This window comes from Cryptomeria japonica, chromosome 4 (genome assembly GCF_030272615.1).
Source record: "Cryptomeria japonica chromosome 4, Sugi_1.0, whole genome shotgun sequence".
Lineage (NCBI taxonomy): Eukaryota > Viridiplantae > Streptophyta > Pinopsida > Cupressales > Cupressaceae > Cryptomeria > Cryptomeria japonica.
In genome coordinates, this window is record NC_081408.1 from 10,816,708 (window position 1) to 10,838,293 (window position 21,586).

Below are 21,586 nucleotides of genomic sequence, written 5' to 3' on the forward strand. Positions count from 1 at the left end.
GGGAAATAGAGAGAGAGAGAGTAGGGGGTAGGAAGAGAGCAATAGAATAGGATAATGAGAGGGGGAGGAAGTTAGAGAGAGAGAGAGTAGGGAGAGGAGGTAGAGAGAGAGAGAGAGAGTAGGGGGTAGGAAGATATGGATAGAATAGTATAAGGAGAGGGGGAGAGAGAGAGAGAGAGAGAGAGAGAGAGAGAGAGAGAATGGGATAGGAAGAGAGGGAGAGAAGAGGAGAGGGACAGGGGGAGGGAGAGAGAGTTAGAGAGAGAGAGAGAGAGTAGGGGGTAGGAAGATAGGGATAGAATAGGATTAGGAGAGGGGGAGGGAGAGAGAGTTAGAGACAAAGAGAGAGAAGGGGATAGGAAGAGAGGGAGAGAGATAGGGAAAGAAAGAGAAAGGAGAGAGGGTGAGAATAGGATTGAGAGAGAGAGAGAGAATAGGATAAGGAGAGGGGGAGGGAGGGAGAGTTAGGGACAAAGAGAGAAGGGTATACGAAGAGAGGGAGAGAGATAGGGAAAGAAAGAGAAGAGAGAGAGGGTGAGAATAGGATTGAGAGAGAGAGAGAGACTAGGGAGATCGGGAGAGAGAGAGAGAGAGTAGGGGGTAAGAAGAGAGGGATAGAATAGGATAAGGAGAGGGGGAGGGAGAGAGTGTTAGAGATAGAGAGAGAAGGGGATAGGAAGAGAGTGAGAGAGATAGGGAAAGAAAGAGAAGGGAGAGAGGGTGAGAATAGGATTGAGAGAGAGAGAGAGAAGGGGATAGGAAGAGAGGGAGAGAATAGGATAAGGAGAGGGGGTCAGAAAGGCAGTTAGAGAGAGAGTAGGGGGAGAGGGGGTAAGATAGAGAATAGGGAATAAGAAGAGAGGGAGAGAATATGATAAGGAGAGGGGGAGGGAGAGAGAGAGGGGGAGAGAGAGAGAGAGGAGATTGGGAGAGAGGGAGAGGGAGAGGAAGAGAGAGAGAGGGTGGAGATGGGGGGAATAGGATAGAGAGAGAGAGAGAGTAGGGTCAAGAGAGGGGGAGGAGAGAGAATAGGATAAGGTAACGAGAGGGGGAGGGACAGGTAGGGGAGAGAAAGAGAGAGAAGGGGAGAGGGTGATAATAGGATAGGATAACGAGAGAGAGAGAGATAGAGACAGATAGACAAACATGAGGTAGAGAGAGAACGAGAAGGAGAAGAGGATGAGAGACTTGGCAAAGAGAGAAGTGTGAGGGGGAGAGAGATGAGATAGAACTCAAGAAGGATAATTAGGGCTCAAAATATACAAAGACGGTGATGGGGGAAGGAAGACAAGAGAGAGGAAAAGAAGAGAGACATGCATGTATACAAACATATATACATATATCTATATAAATATATGTATATATATAACTATAGATATGCATATATACATACATAAACACATATTATATATGTATTTTGTGAAAATCAAAATAATGGTTTTTCATAACCCATACGGGTTTTGTGAAACTCAAAATGATATTTTTCATAACCAGTATGGGTTATGAAAAACCATAATTTTGGTTTTTCATAACTAGTACGGGTTATGAAAAACCATATAACCCGTACGGGTTTTGGGAAATTCAAAATGATGGTTTTAGTTCTACATAACGCGTACGGGTTATGTAGAACTATGAATGGTACTTTTTGTTTTTCAAAACCCGAGCGGGTTATATTGCACATCAGAACCCATGCAGGTTTTGGCTTGGTAAGAGGGTTGGAAACGACCCTAAGACTTGAAAGCCCATTTTCCCTCCATTTTTGTCCCTTTACACATTTTTTCATCTTCCAACATGATTTCTCGACTTTATCATCATCAGGTTTACAAATGATCAAGTGGGTATCTCTAAAATTACTACCATAATCTCACACGTCTTCTCATCTTTCTGACCATATAAATTTTTATATTTTTAGACAACATTAGCATAGTAAACTTTAATTTTCTTTACCAATGCCTTGACAGTCCTCAGAGACATACATCTACCATTTTTTTAATAAATTTTTATATACTTGACCAAATTCAAAATAAATTACATATTATTGTTCTACACTAGATTCTATACAATTTAAAAAAAAAAAGTTTTCATTTTCGATTATTTTGATACAAGTTATGCCCAGCGCACGAACAGGTACCAAATTTTCAGGATGCAGTCACTTCAAAAAATCATTAAAAAAAAAATACTAATTGAAAAATTACAAAAAAATACACAACTTCTAAATCTCAATCTTACCTATCATCCTACCAAAGGGTTTTTTAAAATACTAAATCTAATTATATATTTTGTGCAACGCACGACAACAACTATGTTATGTTTTCCAGAAAAAATCAAGAACAGTTTTTCGTGCGAGAAAGGTTTGACCCTCTTAATCTTATCCAACTTTTAAAAAAAATTGTAGTTTAAAAACTTGATTAAGAGTACTACAATTCTTATTCTTTTCTCAAATCCTAGTTTTGAGTGGGTGACCTTCGAATATCTCTTTGAAGTTCAGGTTTACCTGTTTTCAGAAGAAGAAAAAAAAGTGGCCACTTATACCCCCCTTTTTGTTCACCATCTTGGTGCACTTACCCACCTCCTCCAAGGGTGGTATAGGCTCCCCAGGTCCTATCAGCTGAGGAAAGGGATGCTCTGCAAAATATTGTGCAAACTACTCAGTCATACCTGCACCAGCTAGCCCTATCCGCATTTCCCACCATACCCGTAGCAATGCCTCACACTCTACCCATGCTATATCAAAATCGAGTGTAGGGCCTCAGTCTACTCTCTCCTTGTACACCCGACCATATATGGTCACACCCTGAGGCATCCCCTGGGTACGACCAAACTACCAGTATACACATGTCAAAATGAATTTGTCAATAACATAGGGAGTCCTCCCTATCAAGTAAATACTCCGACATAATACTGGGATCTCTACAGCATCCTTGGCCCAACCCTCGCAATACATGTATGGTCTTAAGATCATTGAATCTATATCATTTATAATTCATCTCCATTAATCCAACTTCCCAAGAATAGGCTATGAAGCGACCTATTGATACATATATAAATAGGGTAATCATGTCAGTCGTGATCTCTCCACCACAGGATGGGGCACTGCTATATGCTCCCATGCCCATATATGTAACAATGTAACATCTGCTGCTAAGCTTGCACCCCTATCATATACCACCTGGTGCAAATCATGATACAAATGGGCCAAAACACAGATACCCCATGCATATCGTGTTCATTGTCAAACCATCCGCTAGAGTATCCAACCCCATCCAACTCCTATCGGGACAAAGGAAACCACCTATCAACCCTGCTAGTATCGAAGGCAGTGGGACATATTGATCTACCATGTCCTGCCATGCCAATAAATATCCACTGAGGTGCGGATCAACAAATACCTCCTGGAATGCATCAATCCCGCCATGCTCCGCCACATCATACTAAACTAACTCACCCATGATGGGAATCCTCAAAATCTTGTAGATGTCCTTTGGCGTCACTATAATCTCTCCCGTCGGCAAATGAAAGGTGTCATGATCACTGTGCCACCTCTCCCACCAATGCAATAAGTAGAGCCTTGTTCTTCTGATAGGAAGGCATGTCCAGGATATGTGACAAACCACATGCAGCAATAACCGCTATGTCATCATCGGTCAAGGCTCCTCGCATGACTAATGTCTTTGGGTATCGCTCTTGAAGCATCAATACACCCAATCGAGCCTACATCACAATATCACACACCATATCAGTTCTATCTATCAAATCGATCAATTAACATGTGTTCATCAAACAATCTTCTATCTGCTCAATGTGAGATCTTAAACAATCTCATTAAGCCTCCATCAGTGACATCTGTCATGCTATCATTCTAAGAGTTTCGATCTTAAACTCTTATCAACATGGGAAGGTTCATCTCAACCTATCCTATTGGGGACCTAGTCAAGGAACCTACCAACTATCAAACCGACCTCTCCTATCAGTGACGCGAGTCACACTATCTAATACCAGTCAGTTCATCTTATCATATAAATTGACCTATATCCGTGACTAAGTGACTCATATTGACATACAAGTAACCTATAACAAATCACAGTTATCCCATATCAAACACAAAGTTATCTCCTATCGACATTAGAGACTCATATCGAATCAAGACTCATATCGACTCAAGTGACCCATATCAACTCTATTTTGACTTATATTGAAATCAATGACCCATATCAACTATATTGACTCGCATTGACAACAACGAATCATATCGAATCAAGACCCATAACGAAAAACATCGACTCATATCGAATCCAAACTCATATCGATTCAAGACCCACATCGACCATAATGACTCATATTGACGACTCATATCGAACCTAAACTCATATTGACATCAGAGACTCATATCGACATCAATGCCTCATATCGACATTTTGGCCCACTATCCAACATCATAAACATCAATTTGACACATGTCAAAAATCTTGCAAAATATAAAAAACGCTCATTGTTTTAAATGTGCTAAAACAGTCATCACATGTGCTATTTCGTATGCGCTAACACATCTATCAAATGTACTATGTAAATCATCCTATGTGCCACATAAATCACCCTATGCGCTACAATAGTTGGTCAATGCCCTAAAATAGAAAATATATGTGCTAACCTACTTATCTTATGCGCTAGTTAAATAATTATATATGCTACACAAAAAATCATATGCACTATGATAAATATCAAATGCTCTATAGAAAAAATCATATGCGCTTTAAAAAAAATCATATGCGCTAAAAAAAAGTATGAAAACCTAGGGCATAAAAAACATAAACATTTACTAATTTTTTTGAAAAATATAACAAAAATGTTGAAAAATTAGACAAAGGAGGGTAGAAAATCCACTTACCAGAGGTCCATAAGCTGTTGGTATCTCGTATCGTCGAACCCACTCAAATCTATGGTTGTGATGAGGTGGCACCATTTTGTTGTCTCTCTCCTTCTCCTCTCCAAGCTCCAATTTATCAAGGCCAAGTGTACAAATGACCTCAAAGTGGTCCCGTGGAGGCTTATATAGCTCCATGTGTTGCCTAGATGGGCATGCGTAGTGTATGTTTTGTACTAGGCATGTAATTTTACAAAAAATATCATTTTTATTTTTATTTTTATTGGCAGATCCATATCACAAAAATTTGTAAAAATCCCAAAAATCCCAAAAATCACCAAAATTTTGTAAAAATCTAACAAATCCAAAAAATTGCAAAAATTTTGCAAAAATCTAAAAATCTAAATTTTTTTCCAAAAATTCCAAAAATCGCCCTGAGCGGCAAATTTTTCTCATTTCATCTCCCAAGGGGGCATCATTATCATATCAACATCCATATCCATATCTGGGGCATCATATCGAATTTTTTTGCGATGACAACAAAATCAGAAATTTTGGCGACATATCGAGTGATTTTCTTTGAATCAACATGTGGTCACAAGTCACTTCGAAGAGGGGCTAAATGTAGACGCCTAAAACTTGCACACTTGATTAAATGAATTTTATTTATTTAATTGTCATTTATCCATCCTATTAGTTAAACCAAGGTTTAATTAATACCCCCTTTTCTTCTATCTAACCATTAATTAAATACAAACAACATTTAATTAATATCCCCTTTCTTCCATTAATTGAATAAATTCTATTTATTTAATTAAATTCCCTTCCACCATTTTAATTAAATTTATATTTCATTAAAAATCCCTTCTACAAATAAATAAATCAATATTTATTTATAACTCCACCCCCACTTGCATTTTCCTACAATTGCAAGTTGCATAAATTTTAGTTGAAATGAATCCTTTTATTTTAAATAATTTCCCTATTTATCCCGCTTGCATTCTCCTACATTTTCCATTAGCCTCCTAATCATTCTTCTAGAAGTCCTCAAATCCCATGTAACTAGCCTAAATTCCTCTAATCATGTCACATCCCTAAAATTGAGGGGGTCACTGCTCCAAATTTGGGGAAAGTCCTCTAAATGTGTTGAAGACAACCTTTTTCAACAAGCTAACTTGTTGAGTTCCCCAATTTGTAAGGCTCTTACAAATTAGCCGCCAAACTTTTCTAAACCATTTAATACCTCTTACAAGACATCATCTTATCCCATGATGGTTGTCCCTTTGGCCATCTTCCAACTTTGCACAAGAGTTTAACTCTTGGATAATAGCCTTCATCCTTGGATAATAGCTTTATACAATGGCTCATCCTCTTAAGGATAACCCTCAAAGCTTAATATGCATCTAATGCTTACTTAACATCCTCTCAGGCCTCCTCAGGGTGACACTTGTTAACATGAGATTGGGTTGAAAATCTCACATGGATTGATAACTTTCAATCCTAACCCTTTTCAAGCCAATTCAATCTTGGTCATCCATTTGACCAATTCCTCTATAAATAGAGCCCATTTCTTCAATCCATGGATCCAAGTTTTATGCATCCATACTATAGTCTTATTTCATCAAGCATATTAAGCCTCTCTTTGAAACCATTTTAGTTGCATCATAGTATAGATTTCATCATAGCTTAGATATATCATGTTAATCTCATATCATGTTAGCTACATATCATCTTAATATCATCTTCATATCATGTTCATGCTAGCTTAATCTCACACTAATCTTATCATTTTGCACCATATCATAGTTTCATATCCATATCATCATCTCATCACTAGGATTTTAGTTGCATTCATTTAGATCTTAGAAACATACACTATCTCTCATTCTTTGAGTAGTCATCCCAAGATCAAGTGCTCTTCCAAGCTGAGAGCCACCTTGAATCTAAAGGGATCCTTGGAGATACAAGGCAATGAGACGTGCTTACGGATTTTGATTTCATTTCCTTGTTTATGATTCTAACCTCTAACATAATGTTTCATTGGTGTGTTTGAGTGGTTTGTGTCTCTCTTGTAGGTACCACACCTCCAAGCATATAGATTTGATTCCTAATTTTCATGTTTAGTCTAGTGAACCCATTTCCACTATATTACACCCCTTAACTAGTTTTTCATTTTTCTTTTAAAGATACTTAAATTCTCTTCATCTATATGAATTATTTTTTGGTGCCCTAACTTGTTTTCTTCTATAAGTAACTTGTTCTTTAAAACAAGACCCTGTTTAGGTACTTAGAAATGATGACCATTTCAAATGTACAAACACCACTCCTAATTGTTGTTGGTTATGGTATTGAAGGTGCATATTTTATAAACTATAGTAATAAAATAATCATTATACTGGAGAGAGTGTGTTCTATTTGAAATAGTACACACACAAACACCTTTAGCAAACATTATAACTCATTGCACTATCTCACACCTTCCATTAGAGAAAACAATCTACACCCCTACATAATTGAATTTTATAACCAATAATAGGTTCTATGTCAAACATATATTTGATCATACCATTGACCCCTTCACTTGTCCATCTTGGAATCAAATTTTAACTTTATTATGGCTAACTATGCTTGAATAAAAAATATTATTGAGATATACCTTCCACCATTATATTCATCATACTTCGAAAACCACTTTTGATGTGACATCATATCAAAAGAACCCTTAATGATACCAATCATTCATCTTTCAATACACTAGTTGCTAAGTCCTAACAAAGATCATCTACATCATTTTTATTTTTCATTTTTCCTCTTAGTGATCTTATTGTAATTCCAATAGTCAACCTTTGATTTTCCAAGACATTTTGAACAATCTCCTATAGAAGTTAGATCTATACTTTTCTTTATGTTTTCCCTTCTTCCCTTTCTATTTCACTCTTGCATGAATAACTAAAGCCTTCTTAGTAAATTCAAAAGCCTTTTAATGCATACATCCTTTGCAAGTAAAACAACTATTACCTTAGCCATTTTGTTTTTCATGTTAGTGCTCTTAATTACCATCACCAAGTGATCCCATGATGTAACAAAGTAGTAGTCTCATGCAATGATTACTTTTCATTTTCACTTCAATATATCACATTTATAGTGAACATATTGAAACGTTTAACCCAAAAATCACTATCATCCATTCTCAATTGTTAACCAATGATTTATCCTAATACAATTCTTCCAACTCCTTCTAAATAACCTATGTGGTGGCTTCTTAATGTGCAATCAACAAAAAAGAATCTACCAAGCAATTCCTAATTAGGCCCTTTGTCTTTTTGTCTAATAAATTTTAATTAGTTTGTATACAAGAATATCCTCCTTTTCAAACTTTCCATAACTCAAAGTTCATGTTGATGAACCTCTCCATTTGTATTTTTTTAATGGCAAGTTGTCACTCAAACGAGAGTTAAAACGAGAATACTCTATTTCTAACACCTAAGATTTGAGCTTTTCGAACTTTGTATCAAATGAAGGAAGTGGAAGTGTAAATGCACACACTACACTAATTTATGAGAGGAAGTATCTACAAAAATTGTAGTTGCAAGGAAATAAACAACAAAAGCCTTATACCACAACTTACTAATTTGTATGGAGAAAACCTTTTAAAGAGAAGAACCCCACTCCAAAGAAACTTAGTGTTGTTCAATAATTAAAAATGGTTTCAATACATTTGCAAAGACAATTTACAAAAGTATACCAAGAAAGGATTAAGTTTATCAACATAATAGTACCTACAAAACTCACTATGCAACTTCCATCTCAACCACCTAATAAATATAAAAAGTAAAATTAAACCATGAGCTAAAACCAAACAAAATGTGTAATCTTAATCTTCAATCAATCTATATTTAGCTAAATCTTCAATCAATCTATACATTTTAGCTATACTATTTTCATTCAAAGATGCTCTATGTTGTTGGAGACCCAACTTCTAGATATCATTACCTTTTTTTATCTGAGAAGAGAAATAAACCCTATTTTTTTGTTTTCAAATTTTTCAAAACATATGTTGCCATAACTTCTATAAAAAAGTCAAAATCAACGTCTATCCTTTTTTTTTTTTTTGAAAACTACTTTATGATGTAGGAGACATTACTTCTAACAGCAATTAGTTTTTGATCTAAATTACCAAATAAATCTCTTTCTTATATTAAAACTCTAAAAAGAATATATTGCCGCAATATTTTTTCAAAACTAAAATCAATTTCAAATATTTAAAATTATAATTTTTTTAAATCAAAATATAAATAAAAAAACTTCCAATTATTTACCAAATCTTAAATATCTTATACTCATCATTTAATCACATAACTTATGTAACATACAAAATATATATAAACCATGAGACACAAAATCATACCCTAGCCAAATTTTCAAAATGTTTATCCTCATACAAATGCTCCAATAAATATGCAAATATTTTAAACATTTTCAACTGACGATAGAATATAAAAAATCACATTTACCTGCATATTCAAATACAAATTGGATATTTATTTTGGACAAGGAAAAATTGGTGTCCCCTATTCTACACATGCATTCCCCTGTCTCCTCCAAAACCACCATGATTTTACAAACCCTGCAAATACCATAGGCATAAAGTACACTACCAGCCCAAAGTTTTAATGAGAAAACTGCTGGTATAAAAACCCAATGCACTTTCCAACTGCTCTGAAGTAGATAAGTAAACGAAACAGAGAAGGCATCAACAAAACATTGCAATTACAAAAAGGAACAACCACCATTACATTCTTATAATATATAGAAGTCAAACACAGCATGCATACAATACAGAGTATGCTTCAAACCAGAAAATGGGTAAACACTCATAGCCACACACAATATAAGATGAAAGCACCCAAAAAACCAGTTGCTTTTTAATGCTCTTTTTCTTCCTCTTTGTGGTGTCCAGGAAGCTTCTCTTTGATCTTTTCCATCAGGCCCTTCTTTTCTCCCTCTTCTTCAGCCTTGTCATGACCATAATCTTCCTCTTTCTTCTCATGGCGTCCGTGAACCCTTAACTTGTCTTTCAATCCACCCTTCTTTTTCTTCTTCTCTCCTTTTCCTTCTTCTTCTTCATCGCTAGACTGTAAACACATTCATTTCATCAGATCAGATATGTTCCAGTGACCTAAACTTTACATTCATTTCATCATATCCAAATGAACAAACTACTGCCATTATAGAAACGGGAAGATTAAATGGAATGTACAATCTTTTCATGAAAAACAATGAAGGAAATCTATGTTCAGTAACAGAAAATGGGATGCAAATGTAGGATGTACAGTAATTTTGAACAGTAGACATGTACAATATATAGATTTTATGAAAGGAAAAATATATATATGATGTGACCATGAAATTGAATGGTTTACCCAAAAAAAAATTCTATAACTTGAAAAAAGGAAAGTTATTTTGAAAAAAAAGGAGAATGTACAGAGTAACCCTTGGTTTGACGGTGAAATGAATGACTCCAAATCTAGTCTTGATAAGTGCATAAAGCAGCTTCCAGGTTCCCAGCCTCAAATGAATTAAAATAAAACCAGATTTAATCAATGAAAGTAAAGGTAAAACAGAATGCACATAGGATGTGAAGTTTTGAAAATTTTTGTCAGGCAAACCCTTGTATGTTGAAGAAGTTTATGTGTTATAACAATGGATCATGACTTGCTAAGTACATATACATGGAAGACCACAAAGTAGAACAAAATCCAATCGAACAAAATCCAATCAACTTTATTTTAAATATTAAAGGTAAAATTAATAAAAATTCAAGTGATCCTAATCTGTTAAAAATCTAAGTGATCTTGAATCTGTTGGGTCAAATGTAAAGATCAAGACCATAAAAGATTCAAGTGACCCTGATCTGTTAAAAATCCCAGTGATCTTGATCTGTTGGGTCAAATGTAAAGATCAAGACCATAAAAAGTTTGAGGGAATGGATACCCTCAACCACAGGAGCTCAATAATTCATTCACCTATAGGTTGATAGAGGTAGTTCAGAAAGCTTGAAAAATACATTCAAATAGATCATCAAGGAGAGAGGATACATTGTTATTTAATCAGATCTATGTAAGCAAACTTAGAGAAGATACATTGTTATTTCATCAGATCTATGTAAGCAAACTTAGAAACTGAAGTAATATTAAGGAAATGATGGGCAACCAAAACTCACAGAGCTGGAAGAGGAGCTGTTAGATCGATGCAGCTTTGCCATGAGGCCCCCTTCATGTTTCTTTTCCTCACCTTCACCATGGAGCTGGCCCTCTTCCACATGGCCATGAGACACAGGCACAGGGTGAGCCTCGACCACGTGGCCATACACAGGATGAGGCTCACCTACGCCTACATGATCATGTGATACAGGCGTAAGATGAGCCTCAGTCACATGGCCAAATACAGGGTGAGGTTCACCTACACCCACATGACCATGAGACGCAGGGGTAGGGTGAACCTCGTCTGCATGACCATGAGATGCAGGGGTAGGATGAATCTCGCCTACATGTCCTTGCTCATGTGGAGCTACACCTGCCACATGTCCTTGTCCATGTGGGTCCACAGCACTGTCATGCTGCTGATGTGTCTCTTCTTCTTTCTTCTTCCCAAACAAACCAAACAGTCCTCGATCCTGATGCTCTGGTGCAATTTCTTCCGCCATTGCAAGAAAAAAAAGAAATATACAACACCACCAAAAGAGAACACAGTAATCTCAAGAGACGGAAATAGTTTTCAGTAAGTGAGAAAGTTGGAAGTGAAAATGGTGGGGAGTGAAGGCGAATTTATAAGATTTGGCGAACGACGCGCTTAGGACGCGGCTTTCTGGTGCTGCCGGAAGCATTTCCGACTGACGCGTGGCACTCATAAGTCGGTGAAATAAATGTCAACGTCACACGGATAAGACGTGGGTTGGCCAACCGGAATAAAGCATTGTCGGTAGTATGTAGCCGTTAAAATATTGTAGCGAATAGATTGCCTTTTAAGTTGTGCAAATAGCCTGTTAAAAAAATCGTAACGGGACAGGTGTAATCCGAAACATAGACGTTATGAAATTTGGGAAACCGATGACCCCCCACTTAGATATTTGATTAATAAGTGGCCCTGCTGCAACAATGAAAACACTTGAATCTATCCTTAAAGACAATGGAAGGTCTTTTTTCAAGGGCTATCAACTTTATCTAAAGGCCTTGACATTTTGTACAGATGTTTTTTCCTACGTAGAGTGGATATATTGTTAGGTTTCTTAAATATCTTTCTTTTGATTGGATCTTTTATCTTTTCGAAGTTCAAACTAGATATATATAATGAGTAATTAGTCTTTTGTATAGCCTCCATGATGTACTTATTTAATTGGAACTCCATTCTTTATCTATGCAAAGGAAAATTAAGTGTGTTTCATCTTTCACAACGTAATCATTTAATTGGAACTTTATTTATGTTGAATGTGAGAGCAAATAGACACATAGTTATGATTTTACAACTGTATACAATGCATTCATTTAATTAGAGTTTTATTTATGTTGAATGTGAGAGCAAATAAACACGTAAATATGATTTTGCAATCTATGTGATCAACTTTATTTATGTTGAATGTGAAGAGTAAATAAACAAGTAAATATGATCTCCTCCATTCTTCACTCCAATAAAGTGCAGCTTGGTCTCATTCAAATGATTAACCACAAAACCACTATCACCCATTCTTAGTGTATAGTCAACAAAACAAAATCTACCAAGTAGAGCCTAATGAGGCCCTTTTCCTTTTCTCTAATAAATTTTAGTTAGCTTGTGACATTATGGTGGTTTTGGTCCCAAATATGGCAACACACAAATATATTCTCCATTTTGAACTTCAAAATCTCAAATTTCATGTTGATGAACCTCTCCATTTGTATGTTTGATGTGCTTTCTATTAAATCTCCTTTTACACTAGTTGTTGCTCAAACCAAAGTTAAAACAAGAAAATTTTGTTCCTAGCACCTAAGATTTGAGCTTATCTAGCTCTCAATCAAATGAAAGGAAGTAGAGATGCAAAATGAACTTCTTACACTAATTAATGAGAATCTATGTGTAAACATTATACTTACAAGGAAATAAACACAAAATTCAGAAACTACATCTTAATGGCTTATGTGGAGAAATCTATTTAAAGAGAAAAATCCCACTCCAAAACAACTCAATGTGTTATTCAATAATCAAATGGTTTCAATACATTTGAAAAGGATTAGCTTTTACAAGAGTATCACCAACAAGGGACAAATAATTTTGACAAGATAGTCATGCAAACAAAATTTACTATGAAATGCCCATCTCAACCACCCAAAAAATCTGAAAAGTAATACATAAAATTATGAAATAATAATTGTGAAACTCTGAGGTAAAAACCAAAAAAAAAGTCATCTAAATCTTCAATCAATCTATTTTACCTATACATTATTTCCATTCAAAGATGCTTTATAATGTGGAGGTCCCATCTTTTAGAGACCATTAACTATTTGATACACTATTTCCATTTAAAGATGCGTTATGATGTGGAAGACCCATCTTTTAGAAACCAAATTGAAGAAGTTGAGAAATACAACTTCAGAGATCCCAAGAACACCTGCAAGCAAAATACATGTCACAAGAGAAGAATGGAAGCAAAAAAGCCATAATGGCTCTGAAGAAAAAGATTATCATTTAGAGAGGGAATCTAATAAAAAAGTACAATACAATCCTTATAAAAAGATATTAGCGACCCTAAAGGTGTGCAACCCTAAAGAAACCCTAAAGTGATAATGTTTATTTAATAATTAGAATAATTATTAAATACCTACAATATTATTAAATGTCTAAGTTTAGCTTAAGCATATAGTATAATAGACTAATAATTAAATAAATAATTATTAGCTAATACATGATAACTCTAACACCCCCCCTTAAGATGAACTTAGGGAATAGCTAAAAAACTAAATGCATGAAGCAAAAAATGCAACTACATGATGAAGGCAAATTTGGGTCTCGGCAACAAAGCCTAATGAGGCACCCAAGTACAAAAGATCTTTGTAAAGTGGAGAAATAGAGAAAACCTCATGGAAAAAAATTCTACTCCAAAAGAAATGAAATACAAGTGAAGGACTGAAGAAGCCTCCAAAGAAGAATGTTCCAAAAGATAGGAACAAAAGAAGAGGAGAAGAATCACTGAATCATGAAGAACCTGCAAACATTGTCGAAGAATAATTGTCGATCTGAAGAACCTCCACTAAAATAGAAAATAATCAGGTAGAGAAGACTGTAATCTGCATGAGTTCCCTCAAATAACACTACTTGAATTAGATGGCCAACAAAGGCAAACAATTGAACTCGAAGATACAGATGGCAAAAATACCAAGGTTTGAAGAGCTGATCAATCGAAGATGGAAGGTTGCCTCCAAAAATAGGAAAGAAAGAGTGTACTCCAATGAACTAAGGAAGCATTAGAGCCAACAACCAACAGAAGAAACCCCCCCCCATAATGCTAACAAGGGAGAGGTGACAGGTACACTAAAACTGAATGCCAAGGTAAACTGCATGACGGAAGGAACACTCACTTGACACACATCATGAAGGCAAGTGCACCAAGATGGGGGACCAAAACGATGCCAAATTTTTATTTTGGCCCCCAGCAAGCCCTTTTGCGCATGCCAAATAAGGTGTGCGCCCTATTTGGTGCACGCCAAATAGGCTTGGCGAGTCGAACCTAAGGGTTGGGAACACCTAATGTATTTGGCGCACACTAAATATGGTGCGTGCCAAATTTGGTATGCACCAAATGAATTTAGATTTTGGCAAGTGCATTTTCAATTTTAAAATTGCAAATTATCATTCTCTTTCACTTCCTCTCTCTCCGAATATATATTTAAGTATAAGTCACATTTCTATTTGTCTTTTTCCTTTCTTATAATTTAAGTTATATTTTGTGTATATATTGTCAGGATGTTTGAGAGTGGTTTCAAATCTCTAGGAGTTATAATGTAGATTCTAGTTTTTAGAGAATTCACATAAATTTCAGACTTAGTTAAATTTCAGTTCAACATGCTCGTATCAACATTCTCTCTCTCTGGTCTCTCCTCTTTCCTTGCATTCCTCTGTCTAGTCTTTTCTCTTTCCTTGCATTCCTCTCTCTCTCTCTCTCTCTCTCTCTCTCTCTCGCACTTGGGTTTTCTCTCCCTGTAGTTTCTCCCTTAACACCCACCTTCCTCTTTCTCTTTCTCACTCTCCATCCATCCATCCCTCTCTCTCTCTCTCTCTCTCTCTCAGAAAGGAAAATACCAAGGATAGAGAGAGAGACAATCAGTGAAAGAGAAAGGGAGGGAGGAAGGACTGTGTAGAGGGAGAGACCTGAGAGAGAGATCAAGTGGGAGAGATGAAGAGAGGGGTTGATGGAAAGAGAGGGATATATAAGGGAGAGAGGGAGGAAGGGATGGATAGATAGGGAAAGATCCAAGGGGGAGGGAGAGAGAGAGAGAGAGAGAGAGAGAGAGAGAGAGAGAGAACCCAAGTGAGAGAGATGGTGTGAGGGAGGTAGGGGTTGATGAAAATAGAGGGAGAGACCTAAGAGAGAGTGAAGGAAGGGGGTTTGATGAAAATAGAGGGAGAGACCAAAGAGAGAGCCCAACTAAGAGAGAGAGGGAGGAAGGTAGGGTTTGAGGGAGAGGGAGAGAGGGAGATAGAGACAGGAATGGGTTGAGGGAGAGATTGGGGTGATGGAAAAAGAGGGAGGGAGATCAATTGAGAGAGATGGAGGGAGAAGGGGAGGGGTTGATGGAAAGAGAGGGAGGGAGATCAATTGAGAGAGATGGAGGGAGGAGGGGAGGGGTTGATGGAAAGAGAGGAATATACTAGGAAGAGCCTGGAGAGAGAGCCTAAGTGAGAGAGGGGAAGAGAGAGATACAAAGAGGTAGGGGTTGAGAAAAAGAGAAGGAGAGACTTGAGAGAGAGATAGCCCTCCCTTCCTCCCTCCCTCTCTCTCCCTCCTTCAACCTCTCCCTTCTTCCATCTCTCTCTCAATATCTCCCTTCCTCCCTCTCTCTCAACCCTTCCCCTCCTCCCTCTCTCTCACTTGGGCTCTCTTTGGTATCTTACTCATTTTTCATCCCTTCCTCCCTCTCACTCGGGCTCTATCTCTCTCTCTCTCTTAGGTTAAGCTTGGGAGAGAGAGAGGGTGGGGGAAGGAGAGAGGGCAAGAGATGGAGAGATACTTGAGAGAGAAAGAGAGGGTGAGAGGGAGAGATGCTTGAGAGAGAAAGAAAGAGTGTTAGAGGGAAAGAGAGACAGAGAAAAAGAGACTTGAGAGAGAAGAAGAAAGGGAGAGAGGGAGAGAATGTGAGAGAGACACTTGATACAGTGAGAGAGGGAGAGGGGGGAGGGAAAGAATGGGAGGGAGAGATGGAGAGGGAAGAAAGAGGATGGTGCAAGGAGAGAGAGAGAGAGAGAGAGAGAGAGAGGGAAAGAGAGATAAACTTGAGAAAGAAAGAGAAAGGAAGGGGAGGGAGAAAATGGACAAAATTGGACAGAGACACCTGAGAGAGAGATAGAGAGAGTAGGAGGGAGAGAGGGAATGAGAGTTAGAGGGAAAGAGAGAGAGAGAGACTTGAGAGAGAGAGAAAGGGATGGGGAGGGAGAGAGGGAAATAATGGGATAAAGACACTTGAGACAGGGGGAGTGGGGGAGATATCTAGAGAGACTTGAGAGGTGGATGGAGGGATTGTGTGTGAGTGAGAGAGACTTGAGAGATGGAGAGAAATAGAGGGAGAGGGAGAGAATGGACAAAATTGGACAGAAACACTTGAGATAGGGAGAAAGTGAGGGAAAAAGAGTTAGAGGGAAAGAGAGAGATACACCTGAGAGAGAGAGAGAGAGGGGGGGGGCAAAGGGAGGGTGAGGAGAAAGGGGAGAGGGAAAGAGGGAAAGAGAGGGAGAGAAAAATAGGAAGGGAAAGAGAGAGAGACCTAAGAAAGAAAGGGAGGGGAAGGGAGAGAGGGAAATAATGGGATAAAGACATCTAAGTGAGGGAGAGAGAAAGATAGAGGGAGTGGGGGAGATATAAAGAGAGACTTGAGAGGTGGATGGGGGATTATGAGAGAGAGAGAGGGAGAGAATGGATAGAATGGGACAAAGACATCGGAGAGAGAGAGAGAGGGAAAGAGAGGGAGGGGAAAAAAGATGGAGGAAGGGAGGGGTTGATGGAAAGAGAAGATTATATTAGGGTGATAGGGAGGAAGGGATGAAAAAAGAGGGAGAGATCAAAGGGAGGGAGAGATTAAGTGAAAGAGGGAGGGAGGGGTTGTGGAAAAGAGAGAAACCAAATAAGAGAGATGGAGGGAGGGAGGTAGGGGTTGATGAAAAGAGGGAGAGATCTGATAGAGAGGGGGGGGACAGAAAGAACGCAAGGGAGAGGGAAGAGATAGGATGGAGGAGGGAGAGAGCGGGGGGAAGGAAACAATGGGAGGGAGAGAGGAATAGGCAAGAGATAGGATGGGGGAGGGTGAGAGGGAGAGAGAAAGAGAAAGGGAGAGAGACTTGAGAGAGAGAGAGAGACTAGAAGGGAGAGTGGGAAAGAAAGAGATGGAGAAAGAGAAAGAGAGGGAGAGCGAAGAGATAGGATGGGGGAGGGAGAGAGAGTGAGAGAGGGCAAGAGAGACGGAGAGGGAAGAGATAGGATATGGGAGGGAGAAAGAGAGAGGGAGGAGGGAAACAATGGGAAGGAGAGAGGGAGAGGGAAGAGATAGGATGGGGGAGGGAGAAACAAATAGGGAGGAGGGAAACAATGGGAGGGAGAGAGGGAGAGGGAAGAGATAGGATGGGGGAGGGAGAGAGAGAAAAAGAGAGGGTGAGACAGAGAGAGGTAAGAGATAGGATGGAGGAGGGAGAAATGGAGAGGGGTGAGGGAGACAATGGGAGGGAGAGAGGGAGAGGGAAGAGATAGGATGGGGGAGGGAGAGTGAGAGAGAAAGAGGGAGAGGGAAGAGAGAGAGAGAGAGAGAGAGAGAGAGAGAGAGAGAGAGAGAGAGAGAGAGAGAGAGAGAGAGAGAGAGAGAGAGAGTGAGAGAGAGAGAGAGAGAGAGAGAGAGACTTGAGAGACTTGAGAGAGACAAAGACAGAGAGAGGGAAAGATGAAAAGAGAGTGAAGATAGAGGGGAACAGGGAGAATGCAAGAGAGAGAGAGAGGGGGGGGGGAGAGAGAGAAAGAGATAGGAAGTGGGGGAGATATAGAAAGACTTGAGAGGTTGATGGAGGGATTGTGTGAGAGAGAGACCTAAGAGGTGGAGGGAGGGAAGGTGAGAGAGAAGGTGAGATAGATACCTAAGAGGTAGAGGGAGGGATGGTGAGAGAGAGAGAAAGAGAGAGTGAGAGATAAGGAAAGCCTGAGTTAGAGGAAGGAATTGAAGGATATTACAAGAGACGAGAGAGAGAGAGAGTGGTGAAGAGAGGGAGAGAGGGAGAAATTGATATGATGAGAAAGGGAGAAAGGGAGATAATGGGAGAGAGATACACTTGAGAGAGGAGGAGAGTGAGATAGAGGGAGACTTAAGAGATAAGAATGGGATAGAGAGAGAGGGGGGGGGAGGGGGAGAGAATGGGAAAGAGATACACTTAGAGAGGAGGAGAGTGAGATAGAGAGATAGAGGTAGAGAGGGAGAGAGACTTAAGAGAGGAATAATGGGAGAGAAAGAGAGGGAAAGAGTTAGAGAGAGATAGAGAGAGAGAGAGGGGGAGAGAGAACGAGACAAAGAGAGGGAAAAAGATTTATGGGAAAGAGAGAGAAAGAATGGGAGAGACAGACACTTGAGAGAGGAGGAGAGAGATATAGATAGACAAAGGTTGAGAGCAAGAGACTTGATAGAGAGGAGAGAGACTTGAGAGAAAGAGAAAGAGAGATAGAGGGAAAGAAAGAATTGAGAGAAGAAGAGAAAGGGAGGTGGAGGGAGAGGGAGAGGAAGAGAAAGGGAGGGGAGGAAGAGGGAGAGGGAGAGGAAGAGAAAGGGAGGGGAGGAAGAGGGAGAGAATGTGAGAGTAAGAGATAGAGATACTTGAGAGGGAGAGAAAGAGAGAGCACAAGTGAAAGAGGGAAAGAGAGGGATAGATGAAAGAGAGAGAGGATGAGGGAGATGGGAAAGAGAGGGAGAGATACCTGAGAGAGGGAAGGAAGTAGAGAGGGAGAGACCTAAGAAAGAGAGAGAGAGGTAGGGATTAAGAAAGAGAGGGGGAATGTAGGGAAGAGACTAGAGATAATGTTGATACGAGCATGTTGATTATTGAAATTTGACTGTCTGAAATTTAGACGAAAGAGAGAGAGAGGGTGAGGGAGATGGGAAAGAGAGGGAGAGAGACCGGAGAGAGGGACTTGGAAGTAGAGGGGGAGAGACCTAAGAGAGAGAGAGGGGGGGGGAATGCAGGGAAGAGACCAGAGAGATAATGCTAATACGAGCATGTTGATTATTGAAATTTGACTAAGTCTAAAATTTATATGAATACTCAAAAAACTAGAATCTACATTATAACTCCTAGAGATCTGGAATCACTCTCAAACATCCTGACAATATATACATAAAATATAACTTAAAGTATAAGAAAGAACAATTTCTTATACTTAAACCACTTTCAAACTCTTATACTTAAATGTTACATTTTATGTAATATTCCAAGAGAGAGAACACTTTATTCTACCTAGCATTAAAAATTTCTATGAAATTCATTTGACGTGCGCCAAATATGGTGCACGCCAAATAAGGCACAGGTAAACACCAAGCCAAAGGCTTGGATTTGCCTTGGGCATCCAGCCCAAAGGCTTGGACGCCTTTCTCAGGCTTGAAACGTGTTTTCCAACAAGTATTGAAAATTTTCTTACTTTTTTGTTTGTGCTCTCCGTCAAGTTCGTAGACATTTCAATGAAATAAAAAAAATACTGCACAATCTTCAAGCTCTCTCTTATCTATCCAACCATATAATTTTTAAAAAAATTTTGATAATGTTAAGGTCTTCATCCATAATTTATATTGTTAGTGTGTCTATTTTTTGTCAAAAACCAACATGTCGTATTTCAGCCATAGATTTTTACTCGTTTATCCAATTTTGAAAAAAAAATTACATTTTTAGAAACTAGACTCCATTCTACACAACTTTTTAATTAGTTTTCATAAATTTTTAGGGGAAGCACACTCAAATTTCATTAAAACATTAGTGTCCACTTCGAAAATTGATAAAAAATCATATATTCGTTAAAAATGTAGTCGAAAAATATGGCATAAACTACATGGTGTTAGCTAATTTCTCACTGGAGCGATTTTAAAAATTCCTAAAAAAAAGTTGACATTTTAGGGGGAGCACACCAGGTGCTATGTTATTTTTTTCTAAAAAAATAGCACCACCTTGTGTGCTCCCCCTTTTTTAAACCCTTAATCTCAACCATTTTTTTAAAAAAATAGTGGTTTAGAAAGTAGACTCAGAGCACTACAACTATTGTTCTTACCGCATCCTCATATTTTGAGTGTAACTATCTTCATTTTCTTGTCGAAGTTCACACTTTGTTGATTTCAAAAAAAAAAGTGGCATCTTAAGTGCCCTTTTTGGTCCACCATCTTTGTGCACTTACCCATGAGGCTAATGTCATGGAAGGAACACTCACGTGACAAAGGTAGATGGCAAACAAAGGCAAACATCAAACCCCCCCATGGCACTTTATAATGTAGTGCGAGTACAGTAAGGCACAAGATGTGCAAGATCCCAAGCATGCATGGCATAGTGGCACTTTATCTCAATGCGTTTGCAAAAAAAGAAATGCTTACAAAATGGTGTATACAATGCTAAAAAAAGAAGACAAAAGGCTAGAAATTCATAAATAATAGCCAAAGATGAGTCATCCCACACAAAGAAAAGGATCCTAGGAGCTAAAAACATCCAAGATATTCACCAAAGTGCATAAATGCAAAACACTAAATAAAATGTATCTAGAGCAGAATTTGGAAAGAAGACCCATACAACTGGAAAGTGCACAGAACCATCTTTCCAACGATATCTCATGTTTCAAAAACAGAGTCTGAATACTCAAGATATGCCTCCCGAAGTGCAAAAATAACTTCTAGCTTTGACGTAAAAAAAAGAGACATCAAAACAACAAAAATAGAAGATCAAACCTCCAGATCTGAAGAGAGCTCAAAAAGAGTTTTCCGACGCCTATTCATTTTCGAAAATCCGACTTTGTTTGCCCAAGTTATGACAAAAAATACCATCTCTAGGTCAAATAGGCCTTATGGAAAACAATCTCCAATCTGGTGGTGCTTGGGCAGAGCGACGGTCGGGCGGAGTGGAGCTGGCCGAGCAGATAGAGCTGGTCGGGCGATCGGAGCTAGCAGGGCGGGCGAAGCTGCAGGCGGTCGGGAGGGCGGTAAGCGGGCGACAAGAAGCGGTCGTGAGGGCGGCCGGAAGCAACAACAAGCGGCTATGGCTGGCGGAGGCAGGGACTGTGCTCTGAGCGGGGGCAGCGGGCGGTGAGGAGGCCGACGGTAACCGCTGGGAAGGCCAGTGGTAACTGCCAAGGCTGGCCCCAGTGGTTAAGAAATTGTCGACGGTGCTATTAGCAACCTAGGCACGCAGTAAAAATGCCCGAAAATATATTTTTTTATAATATTTTTTTCAAAAATCGTGTCGAATAAGGGCAAAAAA

The 21,586-nt window shown here is 38.6% G+C and overlaps 1 protein-coding gene across 1 annotated transcript in view; it reads right to left on the bottom strand.

Annotated features, from left to right (window-relative positions):
• Nucleotides 1–11,748, bottom strand: part of LOC131054938 (cold shock protein CS66-like) — a 19,219-nt gene extending 7,471 nt beyond the window's left edge. The window contains exons 1-2 of the mRNA XM_059218771.1: nucleotides 11,085–11,748; nucleotides 9,790–9,996 (exon numbers count right to left, since the gene is read on the bottom strand). Of these exons, the coding sequence (XP_059074754.1) occupies nucleotides 9,790–9,996; nucleotides 11,085–11,567 (690 nt within the window). The 5' untranslated portion in view covers nucleotides 11,568–11,748. The remainder of the gene's footprint in view (nucleotides 1–9,789; nucleotides 9,997–11,084) is intronic.
• Nucleotides 11,749–21,586: the final 9,838 nt, after the last annotated feature.